This window comes from Psammomys obesus, unplaced genomic scaffold (assembly GCF_907164565.1).
Source record: "Psammomys obesus unplaced genomic scaffold, mPsaObe1.curated_primary_1811, whole genome shotgun sequence".
In the NCBI taxonomy this organism is placed as follows: domain Eukaryota; kingdom Metazoa; phylum Chordata; class Mammalia; order Rodentia; family Muridae; genus Psammomys; species Psammomys obesus.
Window position 1 is genome coordinate 516,852 of NW_026591711.1, and position 26,991 is coordinate 543,842.

General features: G+C 43.7%; 1 protein-coding gene across 1 annotated transcript; it reads left to right on the top strand.

The window, feature by feature from the left end:
* The first annotated feature begins 266 nt into the window (after positions 1-266).
* Positions 267-26,066, top strand: Ccdc126 (coiled-coil domain containing 126). Its single transcript, XM_055611777.1, has 3 exons — positions 267-438; positions 15,617-15,991; positions 24,215-26,066. Exons 2-3 carry the CDS (start codon positions 15,754-15,756, stop codon positions 24,397-24,399), a joined length of 423 nt encoding a protein of 140 aa, XP_055467752.1. The 5' UTR covers positions 267-438; positions 15,617-15,753; the 3' UTR covers positions 24,400-26,066.
* The last annotated feature ends 925 nt before the right edge of the window (positions 26,067-26,991 follow it).

Genomic DNA, 26,991 nt, shown 5'->3' on the forward strand with positions numbered 1-26,991 from the left:
CGTCAGCCAACAGCATCTGGAGGATTGGTTTTCTGGTGGAAGGTCAGTAGTAGGACTTGGAGGCTTCACGTCACGGTTAGTGGTGATCAGGGTGCTGTGTCTTTTCTAGTACTGTAGCAGCTGCAGCGCCTCTCGGTTGCCAAGCAACGGCGTCTCCCTGAGCCCCGTGGCTAAGAGCGCCTGCCGCCTCTCCGCAAGGCGGGACTACATCCCCCACAATGCCGCGCGCAGCGTGCTCTGGCCCGGGAGAGGGGGCAGGGCGCCCGGGAGGCGGAGCGGAAACGGAGAGCGGAGTCTCCGGGCGCTGAGCGCTCTCGGTCCTACCTCCATCCTGGCCCCGAGGCTGTTGCGGCGCCGCGCGGCGGGCTGTGGCTGCAGCTCCGGCTCGCGAGCCCCGCGGCGGCGGCCGGCGTGATTGACGGGCAGGCGGCGGGCCAGGTAAGGCACGGAGGATCGGGGAGGCGGGAGGCGGTGTCCTCGCGGCCCGGGCTTTGCGGCTTTGACAGCCTGTACCCTCCGGCAGGGGTCGGCTGCGCTTAGCAGGGATGGGCAGTCGCCGGGGCCGCTCACACTTGTGCTCCGTTCTTGACAGCTCAGTTCTCCCTTTCGGAGAAGGGACGTGAAATGCCCTTTAACCCTGCACAACTCTTCTCCTGGAAGGCTGGTGGGGAGGAACTTCGTCTGCTATCTGGTGCGGGTGGTGGTGGTGGTGGTGGTGGTTGAGTGGCCAGGCAGCCGGGATTCGAACCCTTGGCGTCTCGCCGCTTCCGTCAGCCTAATCAAAGGCTCCAAGCCCGATTTGTTTCACCCAGCAGATAGAGATCACACATAGTTTTAGGTTGTTAGATTTACGAATAAATAAACTGTTAACACCATGAGCTCTTCATTTGCTGAAAAGATGTTTTGAATGTGATACGAAGTGGTGTGGACTTTTGTGTGTGTGCGCCTTGTGTAATCCTTAGGATTCTCGGATGTGTGCCCACTTTATAGTTTACTCAACCTTAGATGCAAAGATTCCATAAGATATGCCGGCTTCTTAATTTCCTCCCTTTAAGATGGCTGTGAGTATTCTAAGGAAATTGATGACTCTGCTTTCCTGGGGATCAGCTCCGGAGGTACTGTACAAGGACTCACTCACCTCCCCCACCGCCCCAGCCTCGTCCTGTGGGAAACCCTTAAAAGGAGATTAAAGGCTTTGTCAGTCAGCATCCAGGTCTTTTGCAGCTTTCCCCACGTCAACTTTCTGTACTGTTTTCACTGGTTCAGTCTTTACTCCTCTGAGGATTTCCCTTTTTTTTTTTTTTTTTTACCCCCCCCCTTTTTTTTTTTTTTTTCCAGACAGGGTTTCTTTTTGTCCCCTTGGCTGTCCTGGAACTAGCTCTGTAGACCAGGCTGGCCTCAGAAATCCACATGCTTCTTCCCCCTGAGTACTGGGATTAAAAGCGTGTGCCATCACCGCCCAGGACCCACTTAGGATTTCTGTTTCCAAGTTGTAGTTTCTGTTCTGGAGACGCATTGACTGCAGTACCCCCAATTCGGAACGACTTCAATGAATACGCATCAGCCCGGCTAATGCCAGCTGCTTTTGCACAGCTTTCTCAATCTTATTCACATTGATGATGGGTTTTCAAGGAAATCAAAGAAAATTATAAAATCTTTGTAGATTTTAAACTGAATTTCCTTTTCCTTTAAGATGTCTGCTCTGTATGTACAATTTTGAGTTGAGCCACAATTGTGCAGTATGTGAAATGATTGTTATTTTGAAAGTATGGTGGTCGTGGGGCAGTGGAGCTGGTGGGCTTGATGAATCAATTGTGTAATGAAGGAGACTTCTACCGATTGTGAGAAGAGTAACAGTTATCAATGAGAAGCGTGGAAGAAGGCTTACACATGGGAACATGGCTGATTAGCCTTAACATGTGTAGCAGAGACACTGTTTTGAAGATGCTTTTGCTGGTGTCACTGAGTGTAGTAGAGGAGAAGGTGATGACTGCAGAAATGGAGACCTTGATTCCTGTCCTCTTCTGCTGCTGTCCGAATGACCTTAGCTTTGCCTTCACTGCAGTTTTCCTTGTGTCTAAAATAGTGAATTGATGATTCCAAGGACTTGTCTCAGACTTTCAATGCTAAGGGTTTTGAAATCCATTTAAATGTAGGTCAAAAAAAGATATAAATTCCTTTACTCATGTATTTGTGTCCTTGTTCCCTGCCTTCTAGGTTATATAGTTTCTCTGTCTACTCTGCTAAAAAGGGATTTTCACGAAAGAGCTGCAGAAACCACGGTCCCTACCAGGCAGCACCCCGCTCTCCTGTGCTTATGTCTCCTCTTCCTTTCTTTTGCTGGTGGCTGTGGGTACCTTCTCTTGTGCTTATTCATAGCTTTTATTCTCACTTCTCTTAACCCATTTTCATTTTTGCCCTTTATGAATTCGTGCACTTCGGTTGTTTTCTCTCTGGCCTCTTTTTGCAGAAGGCCCCTGGCAAGGGTGCCTAACACTAGTTAGCTGTGGAAAGGGGTGTAGGGCTCTGCGATGCACGTTAGGATTGGCTAAGGTCAGACTAATGGGAACATCTGAGGCCGCATCGCATTTTAGATTAAACGTGCACAACAGCACAGTGATTAGGTACTTTCCTTTGCTATAGTGCTTCCTCTTTTCATCCTCACCTTATTTTGCCCCAACCCCTTTTTGGATTTGTTTGTTTGTTTATAAGACAATATCACGTAGCTCTGGTGGGCTGTAACTCACCATGTAGACCAAACTGGGCTCCAACTCACAGATCAACTTGCTTCTGCCTCTCTTGTGCTGGAATTAAAGTTGTGTGCCACCAGGCAAGAATTCTTTAGGGTACCTTATTCCCTCCTTTTAAAAATTTTTAATCCCAGCACTTGGGAGGCAGAGGCAGGTGCTCCCTTGTGAGTTCAAGGCCAGCCTGATCTACAAAATGAGTCCAGGATAGCCAGGGCTATGCAGAGAAACCCTGTCTTGAAAAACTAAAAAAAATAATAAAAATTTAAAAAATCTGTTTTTATAATTTTTAGTGTTTCTGTCTTCTCCCTTCCCAAAGATGCCATCTAAAAATGGTATCTGTATGTTACCTTAGCAGGAACTCTTGTGTAGCTTCCTTCCAGTCAGTACATTTTATTATCTTTAGTTCTTGGCAGTGTGGATTGAGTTCAGTACTTACATACCCTAGGCTTAGGGCATCTTCAAGTTTAGACCTATTATAGAGTTGGTAGCTGTCGCCTATGTTAATTCTTCTCCACCAGATATCTGCTTCAGGCAGTATTATGTAGAGAAAGTATTTTAGGAATGAACCTTTTCCCCAGAAATTCCATTCCAGGGCCGAGTCTGGTGTGTGTGTGTGTGTGTGTGTGTGTGTGTGTGTGTGTGTGTGTGTGTAGGACTTAGTTCCAGGTCTTGTCTTGGAGAGCGCTCTGTGAACCCCTGAGTGCTGCGAGCACACCATGCCTTTCTTATAATATTCATGACTCTATGGACAAAGTCCTTTGGAGACTAACAGGCAGGGAGCCTCTCTTACCTTAGCCTGAGTGTGGGCAGCTGTGTTTGTTGGCTGCTGCTGCTGCTACTGTTAGGTGTTTTTCATAACATCACAGAACAGAGCACTCAATCAAGGCAAAATGGGATTTGAATGAGATTTTAAGGTGGGGTTAGCCATCTGTTAATGTTTTTAATATTGCCATTACAGTGTTTTCGTAAGAATGCGTGGAAATAACTGCATGGCAGGGAGTTTGAAATGCACTTTTTTTTTTTTTTAAATAGCTTTTAAAACTGCAAGAAATCTTTACCTGTAAGATTTCATATGTTTATAACTGCATGGGCATCTCCAAGTAAAAACAAATATACCAAGAAACATTTGTAAAACAAAATCTGTAGTGTGTACATTCTTCTCTGATGATTTCTGGTTTGTTTTTCAAAACATTGCTAATTGCAAGTAATCTGTTTTGTTCCCTGTTTTTGAAAAGCAGTGGGGTCCTGAGTTTGAATGTCTTAAGTTTTCGAAATCTGTTTGATGTTGTTGGATGTTCCTTGCTCCCTTTGTGCTCGTCTTCCTTTCCTTTTATAATTGTAGCTTAAGTGTTTCATGTTCTTTGTCTTTTTTTTTTTTTTTTTAATTCTTCCAGTAATAAAGCTGGCAAAACGTGTTTATCTCTTGGTTTTGGGCTAGGGAGAAGCCACTAAAATCTTGCCTAACTCCTTGGCTGTTTGCATGGGGTACAGGTGGATGAGAGGTGGAAGAGAGCTTTGAACAGTACTTTCCTTTAAAGAAGCGGTTCTCAATCTGTGGGTCTAATATCAGATATTTACATTCTGATTCATGACAGTAGCAAAATTACAGTTACGAAGTAGCAAAGAATGGCTCGGGTTACCACAATATGAAGAATTGTATTAAAGGGTTGCAGTACTAGGAAGGTTGAGAGCTTTAAAGATTTTTTTTTTTTATTCCTCAGAGCTGAGGACCGAAACCCTGGGCCTTGCCCTTGCTAGGCAAGCGCTCTACAACTGAGCTAAATCCCTAAGCCAGGTGCGGTGATGCAGCACCCAGGGAGGCAGAGGCAGGCAGATCTCTGTGAGTTCCAGGTCAGCCTTTGTCTACAAAGCGAGTCCAGGACAACCAAGGATACACAGAGAAACCCTGTCTCGAAAAATAAAAACCAAACCAAAGCTCTTAAAAACAAAACAAAACAAAACAAAACAAAACAAAACAACAAAACTGCCCTGGAACTCAGATCCTGTTTCCTTCTCATGAGTACTGGATTGTAGGCATGCACCACTATACCCTGCTTCCTGTAAAGATTTTATAAATTGGAGTGGCGATATAAAAGCCTGTAACAGCCAGGCGTGCTGGTGCATGTCTGTAATCCCAGCACTCAGGGAGGCCGAGGCAGGTGGATCTCTGAGTTCGAGGCCAGCCTGATCTACAAAGTGAGCCCGGGACAGCCAGGGCTACACAGAGAAACCCTGTCTTGAAAAACCAAAACCAACCAACCAATCAAACAACCAAAAAAATAAAGAAATAAACGTCTGTAACAAATGGAGAAATTTAGAAAAAAACTCCTGCCGGTATTTGCTGTTTCACTTTAGTACTCCATAGGGACTGTTTTTAGAGTTTAACACATTGTGCTTAAAATACTTAGTAACAGTTTTCTGTTAACATCCTTGGACTTGCTGCAGAGATTTTGTTCTGCACCCCACCTTTCCATTATCCTCTTCCTATTAGAAAAGACAATTAAGAGATGTTTTTCGGGGCTGGAGAGATGGCTCAGTAAAGAGTGCTGTCTGCTCCTTCCTAAAGGAACCCGGTTCAATTCCCAGCACCCACATGACAGTTCACAGATGTCTGTAATGCCAATTTCAAGGGATCTGACACCTTCACACTAAATGCACATACAATAAAAAAAAAATTAAATAAAAAATTAAAAAAAGAGATGTTTTAATAAACATCACAGCGGATCATCACTGGCCCTGTAATGTTACCAGATAGCCTGGCAAGATCCTAAGAAAGGGATGTCCCTTTCTTTGCCTGGGGTTTCCTGCTATTAGTGAAGGGAAAATGTCTTTTTTTTTCCTATTAAAGGTAGACAGCCCACCAAAGGCCAAAATTCTGTAAATCTCCCACACCGCTAATGTCCCACACCTTGTAAAACTTTTATGCAAGTATTTTACTTTCCCCATATGTTTATTCAAAGCCAGCCCCTTCCCAGCCCTCCAGAATTTGCTGGCCTAGAGTGGCAGACTCCTTTCCTTTTTCCTTCATTTTCTTTGCATGATTCTTTTAAAAGTAGCCAATTGGGAACGGCTGTGAGCTCGGGGCCCCAGCCAATCTGGAAAGACGCAGGCACCACCTGTGTTAGAATAAAAACCTGAGCTTGCTAGCCTGGTTTGGGGTCTTGGTGTATACTTTTTGCAAGAAGGAATTGCTTTGCCAGCCTTCCTTTTTGTTCCTGTGTTGACTTGTGGGATGCAGGTATATTCGTGTTTCTATTAACTTTGGTTTCTCCAGACCAGGCTTTTCCAGACAAGGGCTTGGGAGTCCTCTCCTGATTATTTGCTTGCTTTTTTTTTTTTTTTTTTTAAGATTTTGTGTGTTTGTGTGTGTGTGTGTGTGTGTGTGTGTGTCCATCCGTCTGCCCATGTTCATGGTGGCTAGAAGAGGGCTTCAGATTTCCTGTAGCTGGAATTACAGGCAGTGAGCCACCCCAACATGGGTGCTGGGAACGGCACCAGGGTCCTCTGAAAAAGCAGCAAGTGCTCGTAACCACCGACCATCTCTCTGGTGCTGCTGTCTGCTTGTGTCTTGTGTTGAGAGTGAGAAGCGGTTTCCTCCTGGATTCAGGTCAGAAACAAATGTTAATGGTTTTAGTTGGTAGGAAATTTCCATCAGGCTTTATGCTTGGCATCAGTCGCTACCTTCTCAGAGGGATTACCTTATTTAGACTTCCTTAGACACAGCCCGTTTCCCTTTAATTCAGAGTAGTGCCTTCTCATATGAAATTAGCTTGTTTCTGGGTTGCGTATTCATTGTCCCACTAAGGACAATTAATTTTGCTAAGGCACAGTCTTCAGGAAAACAGGAATCCTACTTTCGCCTTTCGCATCACCAATTCCTGACGAATGGTGTAGCAGATAGTGTGAATGAACGGATCAATGATGAATGCACAGACGAAGCTCATTTACACATTAAATGAAACTGTATGCAATAAAATATACACCTTTATTTATTCTCCTCTAATTTTTTTTTTCTGGAAATATGTTGATGTGTTTACTGATCTGGGTGAAGGGTTCTACTTCTTGAAGATTGTATCTTTGTTTCACCTCATGTTTTTTTTCTGTGTGTGTGTAGATATGTGCCAATATAGCTTTCCTCCTTCCTTCCTAACTTCCTTCCTAACTTCCTTCCTAACTTCCTTCCTTCCTTCCTTCCTTCCTTCCTTCCTTCCTTCCTTCCTTCCTTCCTTCCTTTTTTGGTTTTTGAGACAGGGGTTCTCTGTGTAGCCTTTGCTGTCCTGGAACTTGATCTGTAGACCAGGCTGATCTTTAATTTGGAGCTCTGCATGCCTCTGCTGGAATTGAAGGCGTGTGCCACCACCAGCTTGCCTAGTTCTCTTGAGAGAAAACGTTTCAATGAGCTGATAGCTTGCCGGTTTTGCGCATGCTGGGTAGCTGGCACGTTCTTGGGGTTGGCTTTTCACTGAGCCTCCCACCCCATGCTGGGGTCACTTGCAAAGGCATGCCTGGCAGTTTTACACACAGTGGTGGTTTGAATGGTGCACTGTTTTACTGCACCATTTCTCCAGCCCTTGCTGTTCTAGGTGTGTGTGTGTGTGGTATATGCTAAAAACCCATGTTAGAAATTAAGTTATAAAATTAGTTTTTTCTTTGTGTGTGCATCTGTGTATTTACGTATGTTTAGGTACATGTATCTACGTAGAGGTCAGAGGACAACCTTAGGTGTCATTCCTCAGCCATCCATCTTGTTTTTGAGAGGAGTTCTCTCATAGTCTGGAACTGTGCTCAACTTGCTGGCCAGCAAGCATCTGCCTTCCTTTGCCTCCTCAGTACTGGGATTACTAATACACTGCCATCACATTTAGCATTTCCGCTAGGGTATGGGTGTATCATCCATTCATTCGTTTATTTATTTATTTAAAGGGGGAGTCAGCCTTTTTAGGTAGTTTCTGGGGACCAAACACAGGGCCTGATGTTTGCAAGGGAAGTGCTTTACCGAATCTCTATTTTGTTTTTGGTTTTTTGAGACAGGGTTTCTCTATGTAATAGCCCTGGCTGTCCTCACAGAGATCTGCCTACTTCTGCCTCCCTCAGTGCTGGGACCAAAGTCGTGTGCCATCAGGCCTGGCTCCTAATCTTTATTTTTAGATTATCCGTCTTATAGCAACTTTGTAATACTTTGATTTATGTGAATAAAATGTATTTGAGACATAATGAATCAATAATAAATTAATGAATAGACCAATTAAAAACTTGGCCAACTTCTGAATCATTGCCTTAATACTATTGTATTATATTATTATTTTAAAAAGGAAAGGGACAAAGGCTGATTTAGTATATTACAGTTCATTCAGTATTTGCAAATGCAACCTTATTTAAAAAAACTTATCAGACTTTTAAATGTATTAGCAAAGTACACACATCCATACACATGTATGCATACATATTCATACACACATGTTTAAGTGGGTAGGCCAGTAAATGAAAAAAATACTAATTTATTGTACAATAAAGATGAATGAAAAATTGAAGTGGCCACTGATTTTGTTTCTCAGTTATTCTGAGGAATTCTAGGGATAGGCTGATTTTGTTCCGTGTTATAGTAACACGGAATGACATACAATTACAGGAGAACAATGATGAGGGACCACAGAGCTAGCTCAGCAGTTAAGGGTACTTACGTTCTTGCAGAGGACTCCAGTCTGGTTTCTGGTACCTATGTGGTTACGTCACCATCTGTAACTTCAGTTCCAAGGATCTGACATGCTTCTTTGGCCTCTAAGGGCTTCTGCTTGCGCATGGTGCACATACACACACACACACACACACACACACACACACACACACACTAAATATATAATAAACGATTTATCTGTTCCTCTTGGAAGGGAGAGGTTAACTCGTGGGGGATCTGTGAGGCTGTCTTCTGGGTCTCTGTCACTTTCCTTGGGTGCCTTCAGTCTGTAAGGTGTCAGTCATGTCAAAGCTTGGTTCCTGCAGTCTCTGGACAAATAGAGGCTTTGCAGCGGATGTGAGGGAGCAGGGAGCAGTGCGGCCTGGAGAAGAACCTGGGCAGGGAGGAGGACCCGTGTTCTCAACCACAAGTTTCTGCCATTAACTGGTGTCTCATTGGGGGAAAGACGCTTTGTGTCCCTGCTCTTTAGCTTGTTTTAAGTCAGAAATGTAAGGGGATTGGATTAGATTTCTCCTTGGTTCTCCTAATCTGGTGTCAGATAATTGAAGAAACTTTAATTTTACCTCCAAATTTCCATTATTTGCCTTTGTACCTGAAAAAAAAAATACAGAAAGCAAAATGAGACTTGGGGATATGCTTATAGCAAAGAGGGTTTTCTCAGTGACTGGTCATTGTTCGCCAGGCTCTGTAGGACACGTGACGAGTCCAGGGCAAGTCAGGGATTGGGTGGAATCAAGGAGAAAAGGCTCACATGATTGGACAATATGACATATAGCATGACTTGATCACAGTGTGCTGTGCTGTACGAGTCAGAGAAGCAACATGGGCTAGAGTGGAGGGGGTGAGCTTGGGAAATCTATCTGGCATGGGGAGCATTTGAACACGTACTTTGCCACGTAGAGTGGCTCATGCCTGTAATCTCAACATTCAGGAGGCAAAGGAGAATGGTAAGTTTGAGGTGAGCCCAGGGTACACAGTGTGTTCCAGGCGAGTTAGGCTGAAAAGCAAGATTCTGTCTCAAAACACCAAGGCAACAGTACCAAAGCACATAGCCAGTGTGGTAGGACGTGACCTACTCTAGCATCAGTCAATGCTGTGGTGGATCTCTGTGCGTTCAAGGCTGCAGAGTGCTTGTTTTTAAACTCTGCTTTATTTGGGGTTCCTCAAAGCCTCTCCCTTCTAACCCTCAACTCCAGGTTAGAGAGAGAAGGCAGACCCCTTTACTTCTCCCAGTCACTTAGGGTCCATGTTTTGGGGATCTACCAATCTCCATAATAGCAAACGCAAGCAGTCCTTCCAGTTATCTCCTCCAAGCCGCTGTGCTGTGAAGTGTCTCTGGTCTCTCCAAACTCCCACACCGTCCATCCCTGGTCTCTTCAAACTCCCACACCGTCCATCTCTGGTCTCTTCAAGCTGCCATACGCCACACTTTCTCCTGGTTCCTATTTCTATCCCTCAGAGTCCTGGACCACGCCCCTCTCCATGCTGCTGCAGGAGGCAGGCCATTACCAGCTGGCAAAGACAACCCCCACAGGAGGCAATAATCCCACACTTGGGATTAAAACAAAAACATATTTACATAACATAACTGAGTTTTTAAAGAAACAATACTTCCATTACAACATAGTGAGACCTTATCTTAAAAAGACAAACATGCAAAAAAACAAAACAAAAAAACCCCTCACAACCCACCTGCCAAACAAACTCACGTGCAAACAAAAACATCCCCCATACTTTATCTAGACTCCCTTTAGAAGAACACTGGGTGGTTGACATGTCCGTCCATCCCCCATAGCCTTGGGCACTGAATTCTTGGTCCCCACTTTGTGGCACTATTTGGAGAGGCTTAGGAGGTGTGGTCCTGGTGGAGGAAGTTTGTCACTGGAGGTGGACCTTGAGAGGTTAAGGACTCACACTACTGCTGCTTTGTTTTCTCTGCCGAGTGCCTGGGTTGAAGCTGTGAGCCTTTAGCTGCCTGCTGCTTGCTGCCATGTGCTCCTGCCCCAGTGGACTGTTAAACTGGTGGGATGATAAGCCAGACAGACTTGTCCTAATGGTTACCTTGGCCGTGGTGTAGAGAAGTAACGAATAGGGTGGGCTGGGCTTTTTCTCAGCTAAGCTAGAAGCCAGCGAGCCCCATCTCCCCTCGGGTCTCCGAGCCCTTGGGACTGGCTGAGGCTGCAGGTGTGCACGCGGTGCCTGCCTTGTTACATGGATGCTGGGATCTAAACTCCAGCCTCCTGATTATTCAGCAGGCCCCCTCAACCTCGGAGCCATCTCTCAGCCCTCAGAAAGGTATTTTGACTGATTGGAGGAGAATCCAGGAAAGCACTTGAGAAGCAGCTGCAGGAGGCAGGTGGCGGTGATGATCCTTTGGCTACACTCTGCTGCCCTTCTGCATAAAGGACTTTTCAGGCACTTCATCTCCAGTGTTATCTCCTTACTTCTTTTACCTTGTGCCATGTCTTAGTGACTTTTCAGTTCCTGTGGCAAAACAGCATGGCCAAGGCAATTTGTAACAGAGTGTTTAATTGGGCTTGCTGTTTCAGAGGGTTAGGGTTCACGATGGTGGAGCAAAGGCATGGATAGTAGCAGGTACAGTGGAGAACTCACGTCGTGATCCACAAGCTGGAGGCAGACAGAGCACACTGGAAGTGATGGGAGACTTTGAAGCCTGGAAGCCTACCCGCTCCAGCAAAGCCACACCTCCTAATCCTTCCCAAACTGTTCCACCAATGGGAGACCAGTTATTCAGACACAAGAGTCTATGTGCTGTTCTCATTCAATTTACCGCATGCCGGGAAGATGGTTTCCTCTTTTGTTTTCTGAAGTTGGGAGCTTTCCCCTAGGAATGTTTTAAAAAGTTATTTTAGATTAAAATAATGTTGATAATGATGTAGATGGTGACAATAATCTTACTTTACCTTAAGAATTCTGGTTATTATTTGGGAGTGTAGTTGCTTTTTCTTTATAAAGTCATTAGTAGGCAATATAGTGGTTCAGATATTAAGATTAAAAAGTATTTTAGGAGCTGGGGCTGTATCAGAGTAGTAGGCCCAGTCCCCAGCACTGAAAAAAAAAAAAAAAAAAGTAATTTTAGATTGCTGTCCATTTTGGCTGGAGAAAGACTAATATGGTGGTGGCCCAGAAATCGATAGTGACAGTGTTAGGCCGTCAGGTTTCTTCGTAGTGACTCTTCTGTCACCTGCATGGCTTTCCAAGTGCCAGGCCAGTACTTGAAACATAAAGAAAAATAGGGGTTGCAAAATGCAGGTTCTGCTGTCATTTGAGGCTTTGAACATTATACAGAAAAACACAATCTTTTTTTTTTCCTAATTGAGGCTAATAATTATTTCTTCTCTAATCATTAAAAGTATATGAGCAAATTCACCTTCATGCTTGCCTAGTGAAAACAGGACTCAGCCTCTCTTGGCAGTAACAATGTGTGTTCCAGGAAAGGTCACTGGTTTTCTACCTCCGTCACCCAGGTCCAGGCAGCGGGGTTCTGATGTCACACTGAATGGACTGATTTATATATCTTGGAAATTACCCACCTTCCAGCTCTTGTTGCAGCCTCATTTCATGAAGAGGTCTGAGATTCCACTCTGGTGTTCTTCTCTAACTTTGCTATAGATTAAGAACTAATCAGGGTTCTTTAAAAAATATTGGTAGCATCAGGCATGGTAGCACACATCTGTAATCCCAGCACTTGTAAAGGCTGAGGCAAGATGATGGAGGCCAGCCTGATATCCACATTCTAACCTGGCTCAAAGCAGTGGCAACAGTAAATATTGAAGCATAGCTCAGTTGTAGGGAGAATGTTTGTCCACCATGTAGGAATGCTCGCCAACACATCATTAAAAAGCAAAACAACAACAAAGATGAGGTTTGGTTCCCATCCTCATTCCAATTTAATTGCTATAGGGTGTGATTTGGTGCCAGGATTATAAGGAATCTTGTCAGGTGATTTTATGTAATATATTGCCTGATGCACACCTTTTTAAAATAGGTACGTGTTCCCGTGCTGCTTGGAATTGCTTGTGGGATTCTCAGCTAGTTCCCGGGTCTTGGGTAGCTTCAGGGAGCCCTCTTGGACGTTGGGACTTTTTAGCCCTTTTTCAGGCATCACCTGGCTCCTGGACATCTTTTTAACTTGGGAAAGGTTCTAGGCTGTTTTCTTTTTCCTTCTTTCTATTGTCCACTTCTACTTTATTCCTTGATGTCCTTTCAGAGTCCTCTAGTATAGAGGGGGTCAGGTCAATGGTTTTGTTGACATTTCCATACATGTATAGAGTATTCTTTTTTCATGTTTACTCTGTCTGCTACACTTTCTTTGCCAACCTTGTTGGCAAAGAATTGTTCCCCCTTTCATTTCTTTCTTTTAAATTTAACTATCACCTGTGAGAGAAAACATGACACTTTCTGAGACTGGCCTGTTCCAGTTCTGTCCATTTTCCTGTAAGTGATATAAGTTTGCTTTTCATTATGGCTGCATACAACCTCTTTTGTGCATATCTAACACATTGATTGGCAAACCCTTTTTGTAATAAATGTCTTCTTATTACTGTGAGAAATCATCTAACAAACACCACCAAATTGCACAACATAGATTCCTTATCATGGTTGCCTGTGTACAAGCCCCTGACTCCCTAAAGAGGTGGGCATTTTGTGAGGTGGGCATTTCATTCTGTTAAAGGTTGAGTATTGTTAAGAGTAGAAAAAACTCCTGATCAAGAAAATAGCATCTTTGGCCTGGGTGGAGACTTAACATTCCAGTTGGGCATGGCCAAGGAATGACCCTAGGAAGCCATGCTCACTGGAAGCCATGCTACAGGGATAGGTGTAATAATTCGTCCTCTAGTGTGACATTGTACCTTTCCTTCCCTGATCCACCCCTAGTAGCTTACCAGGCCACTTTGGTGCAGCTTCGTGAGCCTACCGGCTGTTCTGAATCACTAAAAAAAATCACTACTCTTTTTCTTCTTTTCTCTAAGCATGCTTTTCCTTAACACTTTCAAGTTCCCCAATATTTTGTGCTTTCCTACTCTCTTTAAGGCTCCCTCCCAGTCATGCCGCTGCTTGTCAGTTGTGTGTCTGACTTTATGTAGCTTAAACAAAATCTGTTGAGATTCACAGTTTACCTGCCCTAGGGGTTTTCCAGTTAGATGCTGATAAACATTTCCTGTGCTCTCCTGTGGGTCCATTCTTAAAATCTTTCATTAATAAGACTAAGAACCCCAAGAGGAGAGCTGGATTTTTCCCCTATCAGAGCTGAGCAGACACTCTGTAGGGTCCATGTTGGGATGTTTGTGCATGTATGAAGGTCTCTCTCCTGACTGATACTGATGGTACAGTCATATCTTATATTTAGCCTTCTGGGATTGAGTAACATATTGAGAGAGTTTTTTTTTTCCCTGTTTGTTTTTGTTTTTTAACTTGTGCATCAGTAAAAGATTTCTGAATGTACAGCAGCCAGAAGTGAATTCAAAACCAAGCGTGTATTGAACCCAAGGGATTTGTGACAGTGTTTTTTCCCCATGCCGCCTCATGTGGTGCACGGTAGCCTGTGTTCTGAACACACAGCCTGTCACCTTGTACTGCTGCCCTTATGCTGCTGTACACACATGGCTCAGTCAAGACGATTGCATGTTATAAACTGCACACACAACTTTTCTGCCCGTATATTTCCTACCATCGTTCCTTAGCATGTCCTGTCACTTTAGTATATGTTTGGATTTGCTTCCTCTTCCCTTCCTTTCTCTTTCTTAGCTGTCATGTAACTCTTCATCTGCCAGAAATACCTAGCTGGCTGTGTTCTCAGTTCTCCAGTGATGTCACTTCTGGCTTTACAGTCATGCCAACTTTTGAACTAACTGACTGATTCAGGATAGTCCAAGTGCCCTTTTTAGAGGTGGTAGGATACAGAGTATAATCTTCAGCTTGTATGTGAAGATATAGAAGAGTCAATATACACTGATAGAAATATGCCAAGCGGGCGGATCCGGGTGAGTTTGAGGCCAACCTGATGTACATAGCGAGTTCCAGACCACCCAGGAAACATAGCGAGAGCTCATTGTAAGTAAAACAAAAAAATTGAAAGCGTCCCTGCTAGAAAGCACGTTTTTAGGGTCGAACAACTATAAAGTACCCCTTGTACCTGGCTCAGTATGTACTGAGTGAGAGCTACTTAGTGCTCCGTTGGCTTGGGGGTTGTTGGTTTGTCTGTCTGTCTTGGTGTGTAGCTGAGGTTGACTGACACTCCTATGCAGCCTAGGCTGGCCTAGAGCTTTCCAGGCTCTGTCTTTTCCTCCATGTTCTGGCACTGCCCTTGTGTGCCACTGTGCCTGGCTTGTCACCTTTGTGACTGTTCTATGTTCACCTTTAGCTGCAGTCTCAAAGGAGATTATGTTTAGTTTTGTTATTCCCTAGTGGATGGAGTAAAATTGGCATGCTTATTTGCTCACACTGCACAAATTAAAGCATTGCTAAAGACTATTTTTAGCAAGCTATGAAGTGGTCATGGGAAATGCACTATGGATTTTTATCTCGATTATTATTTTTTCCTGTAGGTGACAAAACCAGAGCTGTGGTTTATAAACATTATTTTATGTTCTAGTTCCTTCTAGATTTCATGGTTTTAACCTTTCACTTGATTATGTTCCGGTTTAGGTCAGATGCTTCATAGGGTCAGTGCCTTCTTGCCAGTGATGCCTGCTAGTGGCATAGCCAAGTGTTGGCACACATTTTATCATGCGGATTTTTGTAGGTGGGCATTTTGATTTTCTGTGTTTGCTCTCTGCCATTTCTAACTTTGATTTTGACATTCCTGTTTCAGTTTACTTTGTGTTTGTGCTGGTGGCTATGTCTGAAAAGACAGAACTTGGAAGTCTTGTATTGTCTGTGAACCATATCAGTAGGTTTAGCGATAGATGGGAAGTCATTCAAAGTTTTATGATGATGGTGGCATGATTTTTCAGATATTCTTAACAGGTTTATATTTATTTCTAGTTTAATTTTTGAAAGTGTATGAAATGGAACTGATAGATGATCAGGAAGCCTGTCATGTGGCAGAGAAAGTTGCCAGGTAGCAAACCAACACTGTAGAGGGCTCCTCCTTTACAGTCCCAGTCCTGATGCAGGTGACACTCATCTCTTTGTTCTTCATTTACAGCTATGTGGGAGCAGAGGCAGCTGAAGATGGATGGACACCACTAGACAGCGCTTCCTCTTTCCTCTCAAAAGTCTTCGCTGTTGGCTGGCTTGTTTCCAGTTACTGCTTCTCAATCAAGACTGTTTGCTTCATCAGAAATGTTTTTTACAATCTCAAGAAAAAATATGTCGCAGAAACTGAGCTTCCTGTTGCTGGTGTTCGGACTCATCTGGGGGCTGATGTTACTTCACTATACTTTTCAACAGCCGCGACATCAGAGTAGCGTCAAGCTCCGTGAGCAAATCCTCGATTTAAGCAAAAGATACGTGAAAGCCCTGGCAGAGGAGAGCAAGAGCATGGTGGACGTGGACAGCGGTGCGTCCATGGCGGGCTATGGTAAGAGCCACGGGAGGTCTTTCATCTTCTCCTCTCCAGCCATTCCTGTGTAAACACAGTTTCAGGGACTGAGCTCAGCGGCATGTGTGCTCTTCATAAGTTGGTTTTCTTAAAAAAAGAATTACAGGTGTATATTTTCAAGTAGAAAATAGAAATGTAATAATCATGTCTTCCTCACCCAGATTTAAGTTTACTATTTCTACACCATTTATTATATTCTAAGTACGTTATAGAAATTGTGACATTTCAGTACTATACTCATCTCTTTAAAATATGTATGTTTAAAGTATATTATGTGTGTTTAAAAATGAGTATGTAATACAGTGTTATTATTTTATATATATGTATGTATTTAAATTTTCTTGTTTTGTTTTCTCAATATAAAACATCAAATACACAAAGTTTGTTAAGTCCCAAGAAGCAGGATTTTTCTATAGTCCCAGCATTGCTTATTGTGAGTCTCCCTTTCATATCTTAGGTTCTGGTTGTTTTGGGTTTTTGTTGTTATTATTGTTGTTTTATTTTGTCTTTTGAGACAGGGTCTCTTTCTCTATGTAGCTCTGACTATCCTGGCACTCACTATGTAGACCAAGCTGTCCTTGAACTCATAGAGATCCACCTGCCTCCATCTCCCCAGTGCTGGGATTAAGGCGTATTTAGTTTGTTTTTAGTTCTTTATGTGTGCCCTCTTTTCTCTTTCTTGTAGATGAGATGAGGAGCTAGAAATGGTAGTGCACACCCTTAATCCCAGAACTCAGAAGGCTGAGACAGGAAGAATCAGGAGTCTGAATGAAGCCTGTTCCATCAGTGCTGGGAATCAAACTCAGGGCCATCACATAATGTAGGCTAGTGTCCTGCTTAGTTAGGGTTTTCATTGCTTTGAAGAGACACCATGACCAAGGCAGCTCCTATAAAGGAAAACGTTTCATTGGGGCTGGCTTACAGTTCAGAGGTTTAGTCTAGTATCATCATGGCAGGAAGCATGGCGGCATGCAGGCAGACATGGTGCTGTAGAAGGAGCCGAGAGTTGTACATCTTGATCTGCAGGCAGCAGGGGGAGACTGAGACACACTGGCCAGACTTGAGCTAGTAAGACCTCAAAAGCTCACCCCCATGACACACTTCCTCCAACAAGGCCACACCTACTCCAGCAAGGCCACACCTTCTAATATTGCCACTTCTATGGGTCAGACATTCACTCATATGAGTCTGTGGGGCCCACTCCTATTCAAACCACCACATACTCTAAACCAAGCTACAGCCCGAGCCTGTTTTAGTTAGTTATTTATTTTGAGGCAGAGTCTGGTGTATCCCAGGTTGGCCTTAAACTTTTGATCTTCCTTCCTCTCTCTACCTGGATTACAGGCCTGTGCCACATCACATGGTTATGTGTTGTCAGACTTAAGGTCTTGTGCATAGTAGGTGTGCACTTTATTAACTGAGCTACGGGCCTGACTCTGCCTATTTGTTCTTGGGCCAGGTTCTTGCTTTGTAAATCAGGCTGATCTCAAACTCAGCATTTTCCTGCATCCTGAGTGCATTGGGATTGGGCATCTGTTGGCTGGTTGTGTTTTTTCTTTGTTGCAGTCACCTTTCTCTTTCAGCAGAGGATTTATAATACCTCTTGAGGAAAGGCCTTCTTCACAGCTGGGATCCTAACCGCTGTGACTTCAACAGGACAGTAGCATGCCATTCCCAGGCTGCTCTTACATTCTTTCTGCCCTTTCTTCTGCACTATTTCCTGAGACATGGGGGAGGAGACATAGATGCCCTGTGAATGGTTACCACATTAAAAAGAAAAGGCCAGGCAGGGTATAGCACCCCTAAAATCCCAGCATTAGGAAGCTGGAGACAAGAGGATCCCTGGGGCCTGGCCAGTCAGTCTAACTGGATTGGCAAGTTGTAGCTAGTACAGTGGGAGACTCTGGCTCAGAAATACGTGACGGCTGAGAACAAGTGGCTGAAGGATTGGTCAGCCATGAATCTATATCTATATCTGCCCCCCCCCCATCCCTTTGGTCTTTTGAGACAAGGTTTTGTTTTGTATTCAGTGTCTTAGGGTTTCTGTTGCTGCAATGAAACACCATGATCAAAAGCAAGTTGGGGAGGAAAGGGTTTTTCGAGTTACAGGTGGCTGTGAGTCACCTGATATGAGTGCTGGAAACTGCGCTCAGGTCCTCTGGGAGATCAACCAGCGTTCTCAACCACGCAGCCATCTCTTCAGCAACCTTGTTTTATCTTTTGATCAGCAGGTTTTGATTGTCCACCATTTTCTACCATTTCTTTCTGAAAATTACTTCACGTAGAATTGTGAACTTGGCATTTAATTCTATTTGAGTGTATACAATTCCCTTGTTTTAGTTACACTCATAGAGTTGTATGTATTGGATGTTTTTCCGTTGCTATGACAGGACGCTCTGACAGAAGGTGACATAGGAGCCTGTGAGGGACTGTCATGGAAGTCACCACATTGCACAGTCCTCGCACTCTCTTCAAAACTTACATCACTGCAAACTAGAAACTCTTGAGCAGTAAAAATTTTTTTAAAAAGATTTATTTCTTTTAAGTATATGAGTGTTCTGTCTGCATTTACATCTGCCAGAAGAGGGAATCTGTTCCCTTTATAGATGGTTGTGAGCCACCATGTGGTTACCGGGAATTGAACTCATGACCTTTGGAAGAGCAGACAGTGCTCTTAACCGCTGAGCCATCTCTCCAGCCCTGAGCAGTACATTTTTTTAATATCCTTGAATGGATGTGAATACTAAGTAAATTTTTATTTTCACTCATCCCTTGGTAACCTCTCATTTATTTGCTGTCTGTATGAATTTGCCTGTTTTAGATATTTCATGAAAGTAGAATTATATAATGTTTTGTATATGGCTTATCTTACTTGGCATCATATTTCCAAGGTTACAACACACACACAGTATATATATATATATACTACCCAGCCCTGAGGGACGGTCTGACAGGAGCTTTACGCAGGAGAGGCCAAGGCTCCCAGACACATTTAGTTTGGGCCTCATCAGTCAAGTAAGGGTCCAGATGCCCGTGCCCCTGAATGGGGAACTATGGCTCTGTGTGACCCACTCTTAGGGGTGTGTGTGTGTATATAATGTTTTTCAAGACAGGGTTTCTCTGTGTAGCCTTTGCTGTCCTGGGCTTGCTATGTAGACAAGGCTGGCCTCAAACTCACACTGATCCACCTGCCTCTGCCTCCCAGAGTGCTGGGATTAAAGAGGTGTGCCACCACGCCCGGCTAGGTTGCAATATTTTTGTGTTGCATTATGAATCAGAACACCATTCCTTTTTATGGAATATTATTATAGAATAATATTCTCTTGTGTATATGTAACATATTTTGTTTCTCTATTATCTATTGATAGATACTTGACTTGCTGGACATTTTGTCTTTCATGAGTAAAGCTGCAACGAACATTGGTACTTAATATTTCTTTGAGTTCTTTAATTTTTGAGTTATATTTAACTTTTTTGAGAAATTGCCAAACTCTTTTCCATAGCTGTTCTGTTGTTGTCTATTCCTGCTTGGAATGTGTGACGTTTTTAGTCCTTCCTCGTCTTGGCAAATAGCCCTGCCTTGCTTATGGTTGCCCTGCATTTTCCTAATGGGCAGTGGTGCTGGGCATGTTCTCCTGGGCCTGTTGGCCATTCTCCTATCTTCTTTGGAGAAATGTCTGTTCAATTCCTTTGCTCATTTTTTAAAAACATTTCTTTATTTTATTTGATGTGCACAGTGTTTACCTGAACTTATATCTGTGTGCCATGTGTACCTGATGCCCATGCAGAGTGTCAGGTCCCTGCACAGTTGTAATGGCTGTGAGCCACCGTGTGCGTTCTGGGAACTGAACCTGCATCCTCAGCAACAGCAGCTAGTGCCCTTCATCACCGAGCCATTTCTCCAGCCCCTCTTTGCTCATTTAAAACAGAAACAACACTTAGCGAGCATTTACCATCTCAGGGTCCTTAGGAAACTCAGAGCGGGCGCAGGTCTAAGGGAGGTCCTTCTGCCGAGGCTCCTCCATGCCACACCTACCCCTAAGAGCGGGTCACACAGAGCCGTAGTTTCCCATTCAGCTTTGGAGGGCATCTGGACCTTACCTAATCAAAGAGGCACAAACTAAATTTGCCGTTGTCTGGGCCTTGGCCTTTCTGTGTAAAGCTCCTGTCGGCACGTCCCTCACCCAGGGCTGGGAAGTTCTGCAGCAGGCGACCTGCGCATCGACATCCCCCCTTTTTCCATCTTTGTATTTAAAAAATCCCAGCACCCAGGGAGGCAGAGGCAGGTGGATCTGTGTGAGTTTGAGGCCAGCCTGGTCTACAAAACAAGTGCAGGACAGCCAAGACTACACAGAGATACCCTGTTTTGAAAAAACAATAAACAAAAAGACAAAAAAAAGTCCCCCTTTTTTCACACAATATATGTTGATCATGCTTTTTCCTTTCTCAAATTCCTCCTAGATATCTCCCCACCTCCCTTGCCCACCAACTTCATGTTCTTTTTCTTTAAAAAAAAAAAAACAAAACACAAAACAGAAAAACAAGAAACAAAACAAAAAACAAAACAAAAAAAAAAAGTGCAGACAATGAAAACTGAAACAAAGGGTCTGTTAAAATACCATTGATCTACAGCCCTGGGTGTGGGGCCTGGCCTACAGTATGGTTGATATATACTCAGTGGCACCCCATTGGAAAACTGATTTTCTCTTTGTTTGGCACAGCCTTCGCTCCCCCCGCCTCTGATTAGGAGCCAGAGCCTTTGCCTGTTTTTAATTTGGATTGCATTGTCTTGAATTTGAGGTCTGGCGTCACTGTAGTAGACTTCATGAGATGCATAATTGGCAAAGATGTTCTCCCATTTTGTAGATTATCCTCTTTCCTTTTCCATTTTTATTTTATTTCATTTGTTTTGGGGGGGATGGTATTTGCTCCAGCAAGTACTTCTGTGGAGGTCAGAGGAGAGCTCTGTGGAGCCAGTTCTCTTCCTCCACTTTTAGGTGTATTCCAGGTTTGAACTCAGGATGCCAGGTTTCCATTGCTGGGCAGCAAGCGCCTTCACCTCTCAGCTGTCTCACTGGCCCTGCACCCTTTGGTACTCCAAAAGGTTCTAGTTTTGATGAAGTCCAAATTACTATTTTTTTTTCTTTTGTGTCTCACACGTTTTCTGGCAGTAGCACAGCCACCAGCAGCTTTATCAGCAGGCGTTAGATGAGTTTCCCTGGGGACCACAGACTAGGGATTGAGCTATTGAGCTGACCTTTTTGGTCCAAGATCAACAAAAAAATAAGAGTGTCAGTTGCCACTATTGAGTGCCTAATATCTGTGAAATGCCAGTGAGAAACCTGAGGGACAATTTCATGAAAGAACAATATATATATATATATATATATATATATATATATATATATATATATATTTTTTTTTTTTTTTTTTTTTTTTTTTTCCTAGCTAGGAAAATTCTACATAAGCCCCTCAGCCTTCTACAGAGGTTAAGAATTAAAGTCCCAAGCAGGGTGTGGTAGTGCACAGCTGTAATCCCAGCACTCCAGGAGGGAGAGGCAGACAGATCACTGTGAGTTTGAGACCAGCCTGGTCTACAAAGTGAGTTCAGGACAGCCAAGGCTACACAGAGAAACCCTGTTTCAAAAAAAATCAAAACAAAACAAAAAAAGAATTAAAGTTCCTGTCATTTTTTGGAAGAAATTCAAATTAGAACTAGGTGGCACACCCGCCCTGGCCAGGTCTCCTGAGTGTGCAGTGAGGGCAGTAGCTACACTGTGTCTTGCACACAGATCAGAATTCTTTCAGTTAACCATAAATCCACAATATTGTTGGTTTCATTGACAGCAGTTTTTCAAATGGTTCCAGTTGTCCTGACAGTGACGCCATGAGATCTTCTATTCCATCTTAGTAGCAAATAACTCTCAGATCACATATTTTTTTTAAATATATAATTTATTTAACTTTATTTTATGTGCATTGGTGTGAGGGTGTCAGATCCCCTGGAACTGGAGGTACAGACAGTTGTGAGCTGCCATGTGGGCTGCCACGGGGGTGCTGGGAATCGAACCTGGGTCCTTTGGAAGAACAGTGCTCTTAACCACTGAGCCATCTCTCCAGCCCCCAGATCACATATTTTTAAAAAAATTAGTTTATTATTGTGTGTGTGTGTTGTATGCCTGTGTGTGTGTGTGTGTGTGTGTGTGTGTGTGTGTAAGTTAGACAACTTTTGGGAGTCAGTTCTCTCCTAATGTGGACTCTGTTATCCGGCTCTTACAGCAAAAGTTTTTATCCACAGAGCCGTCTCAGCCCCCTCAGGTCACACATGTCCCTTCACAGTTGTGTGTAGGTTTCAGAACAAATGGCTGATGACAAGGAGTTCAGAGAGGCCTCAGTAAGACTGAGTGAGAGCTAATAGAAAGCAGTCCCTGAAGGTGAGGCAGGGTTCTGAGCATCTCGGTGGGAGCAGCTGTAGAGAAACCTGCCAAGAAGGAGGAGGAGAGGAGGAGAAGGACAGGGGAGGGAGGAGGAGCTGATAGACCAAGGCCAGGGCTTGAACTGTCCAGTCAGGGTGCAGGATGGGTCTAGATGGATGGACAGCAGTTTGACTAGGGCTCATTAAGCAGTGGGGGGCCCTGCCAATCTAAATTGCTGGGAGCAGTTTGGAGTTCTCTGTCCTCTCTTGATGCATGTGTGGGTGGTTGACAACAGGTGGGTGGGCTATCATCTTGATCTCAATGTTAGATGTCTCTCTTTTTTTTGGCACCTACGTGTTACATTGTAGGCACACTTTTTATATCTATTTTATTTGGGTTTTTTATACCTCTACATCCCTTCCAACGTCCCAACACCAGGTAGGAGAGAGAGGTTAGTGAAGAGAGGGATCATAGTTCTCTTTAGTTACTTCCTGCTGTTTAAGGTCATAGTTTTCTGGGACAAGTCCAATCTCCATCTTCTCATCAAACTGCACCAACAGCAACTAGGAGCAGCAGCCTCCTCCTTCTTTCTTGGAGCCCCCTTGCCCCCTCCCATCTTGGGCTCTGGTCTTTATTCCCTCTCCAGAGTCCTTAGAATTAAACTCTCTATAGCTGGCAAAGAGCCCCTCTCAAGCCCGCATGAGGCTGTTTGCTGCTGTGGACAGTCTGAATCAGCCCCCATATCCCACACCTGGGATTAAAACAAAACATGTTCACATAACATAACTGAGTTTTTAAAGACACCAAAACTTCCTCTACATTGCATCCTTCTTGGGTCTGGCGTGCACTCTTTCACACGTGGAGAAGATGCCAGGCAGTGCTTGGTGCTTCGTGGTTAGTGCTGGTCAGGTGGTAGATCTGTATACCAATGAACACAAAGTCAGATGCCGCTGCGTGAGCCCTCAACACGGAGCCACCCAGGCTGAGTCTGAAGAAATAACTTAGATGAGGCCGCCCTGTGCCCTTGCTTCCCCCACCCATGCTCTAGTCTGGAGGGTTCAGGTGTCTCCCTTGTGTCTGGTTGAATTGCTTACGGAGCTCTTTACCTGCCTGGTCCAGGCCTTTTTACATCCCTACTCAAACTCAGCTTGGGGTCACTGGGAAGAGCACTGGCTTTTCTCCCAGAGGATCCGGTACACCCACACGGGAGCCCACGACTGTCTTTAATCAGTCCATGTCATCCCGACACTGTCTTCTGCCCTCTGGGCACCATGCATGCTCATGGTACACAGACATACATGCAGATAAGCACCCATACGCGTTTTAAAAGTAAGAAACAGGCCAGGTGTGGTGGTAAAAGCCTGTAATCCCAGCACTTGGGAGAGGCAGGTGGAGCTCTGAGTTCGAGGCCAGCCTGGCCTACAAAGTGAGTGCAGGAGAGCCAAGGTTACACAGAGAAACAAAACAACAACAAACCCAAAACAAACAAAAAGTAAAAGTAAGGAGGTTTATGTTTTCCTTGCAGATGCTCTGATACTCTGGACCAGACTTTAAATCTGCCGCACTGCCCTCCGGAGCTCCTGGTGTGTTTGTAGCGCTGTTGTTTTGGGTGTGGCGCCACTGATGAATGTGCTCAGGCTTTTCCTGCCTGGGGTCCAAGTGTCTTCTTAGCACATTTTCTTTTAGATGTCCTGATAATTATTTGCCTCTTTCCCTTAACCTGTGAAGGCATAAATCTTAAGTGTTCTACTGCTATTTAATATGATTTATTCCAATTTCCCCCTAGCCGATCTGAAGAGAACAATCGCGGTCCTCCTGGATGACATTTTGCAGCGCTTGGTGAAGCTGGAGAACAAGGTGGACTATATTGTTGTGAATGGCTCAGCAGCCAACACTACCAATGGCACCAGTGGGAACCTGGTGCCGGTGACCACCAACAAAAGGACGAGTGTGTCGGGCAGCGTCAGATAGCAGAGATGGCCACCTTGCGCGGCTACGCCACTGTGGACCACCCCCTCCTCGGGACACCTCTCAAACGGGTGCCTAGGGCAGGGGAACACCGGACAATAAACGCTGTACACATTTCCAAGGAGCTCTCTGGACTCGTAGGACGCTACTTCTGTACATAAAATCCCAGGCATTGTTAGTCTGCTCCCGCACAAAGCGCTTCAAAAGCCGTTCCGCACACCTCACAGGCATCTGGCAACACAGTTGACAGTGGTAATCAGGGAGGTCATCTTTGCACAGAGATCAAGAAACAAAAGCACTAGAAGGACATGGCGTCCGTTCTGTAAATACTTGTTTAAGTATATAACATGTTTTTCAGATGAGGACCATAAGTTACTGGACCATTGTGTCATCCGCCCTCGCGGTGCCTCTGTGAATGGGAAACATGCTTATTTCCTGTACCATATTTTGTCATGCACATTATGAGCAGAGAGAAAGGAAGTGTCATGTTGAAAAGCATGTTTTGAAGAAGACCCAAAGAATGTTCTCATTTGCACTACCCTTCAAAATACCTGAAGGTTAATTGTATATTTTTAAAAAAAGCATTTGTAAGAATATAATTTTGAAATGGGTAGCAGCCACTGTCCATAGCCTAACCATTGGGGACAATTTAATAGAGATGAGAGTAATCTCTAATCTCATACTGTAAAATTTCTTACATATATTCTGCAGAATAATACATATTTTTATGATGAAATGAAAAATAAAGTGCATGATTTTTCAAAATCAGGGTTATTGATTTGAAAATAAATCCTAGTGTCATATGCCTGTAGCCATGGATACTCAGGAGGCTGAGACAGGAGAATTGCAAGTTCAATGCCAGCCTGGGCAGCAGAGCAGGCCCTATCTAAAAAACAGGAAAAAACAAACAAACAAACAAACAAAAAACAATGTTGAGCCCACTGATTGTTTCTACTATTAGGAAAGTCAATCATTTTCATACTTTGGTAAGCGTTGCTTTGGTTGTGTTGGTGGGGGAAGGAAAGGACTTGACTTTAGGCAGATGTATATAGTAATGTATTTGTGCTGCACAGAACTGCTTGGAAAACATTCATGTTAGTTGATGTTATGTAACAGTATATTGTGTTAGGAGGGGGCAGGTTAGCTATTCCTACATAATGACCACTTTATAAAATTAAGAACATTAAAATATAAATTTTGAAGATTATCTTTTTAGGGAAACAGCTACTGTATACAGCACAAGAAATTTTAACTTGGTTAATTCTGATATAGAACAAAAACATGTCTTTATTTAAATACAATTCGTAGCAAATCCAATTGCTATATAGTATTCTATATTTTGTAGTATTTATTCTATATAATAACTGCTTGAGTGCAGCTAGCCTCTAGATTTAGACTAAATTGAATTTAGTTTTTAATATTGTTCATTATTATAATGCTACCACAAGCAGTAGCAATGATTATGATATTTTGTTAAAATAAGTATAAGAATATATTGTTTCATTGAAAGATAGCTCTCTGAACTGTCTTCCCTGTACCTTTATGTGAAGAAATGATGTCCCATTGCCAGGTAGATTCTGCAGCACCTCTTCAGGCTCTGATGAATCATGAACATCTCTGATTGTCATTGTTTTCAGGGATGAAATAAAATATTTTGTTTGTATTCACAATTGTTACATGTTTTTAAAGTATCGATTATGCATCTAGTAAGCGGCAAATGACTTTGTTTTATTTCTTAAAAGTGCCCGGCTGGACATGGGATCCAGGCTTTACATTTGTGAAGTAGTTCTCTGCCACTGAGCGTGGCCCACAGCCTTTAACGCTAATGACCGAAAATAGTTCTAACACAAGCTTGGGTTTTATGTCAACTCCCAATAAAAAAAAAAAAAAAAAAAGAAACAACGAGAAAACTCAAGAGGCCGGGGTGTGGCTAGTCGGTAGTGTGATGGCCCAGCCTACCCAGCTTGAAGCCCTGGTTCTACCCCAGCACTGTGTGAACCAGCGTAACCAGTATGGTGGTGGATGTCTGCCATTCCAGCATGAGTGAATGATTTACAAGCTCTGCTTAGGTGATGGTAAGGGTCATTATCATCACACACACACACACACAGAGAGAGAGAGAGAGAGAGAGAGAGAGAGAGAGAGAGAGAGAAAAGGAAAGTGAGAAGATAACCTGAATTTTTTCTAACCAGGGATAACTATTCTTGACATTTTGGTGTAGACATGGAATCTTGGGCCTGGCAGTGTCTCTGGGTGGTAGAAGTTGCCTTGTACATGCGTCCATGTGTTTCATCTCTGACATTAGTCTGTGAGTCAGTCAATGGTTTTTATCCATATTCTCTTGTTGGTTTTCCATTTCTACTTGGTGCTGGCTAGCCTTATGTCAACTTGATACAAGCTGTAGTTATCTGAAAAGACAGAACCTCCATTGAGCAAATGCCTCTACAAGATCCAGCTGTAATGCACTTTCTTAATTAGTGATTGATGGGGTCGGGCCCAGCCCATTGTGGGTGGAGTCGTCCTTGGGCTGGTGGTTCTGGTTCTATAAGAAAGCAGATTGAGGAAGCCATGAGGAACAAGCCAGTAAGCAGCACC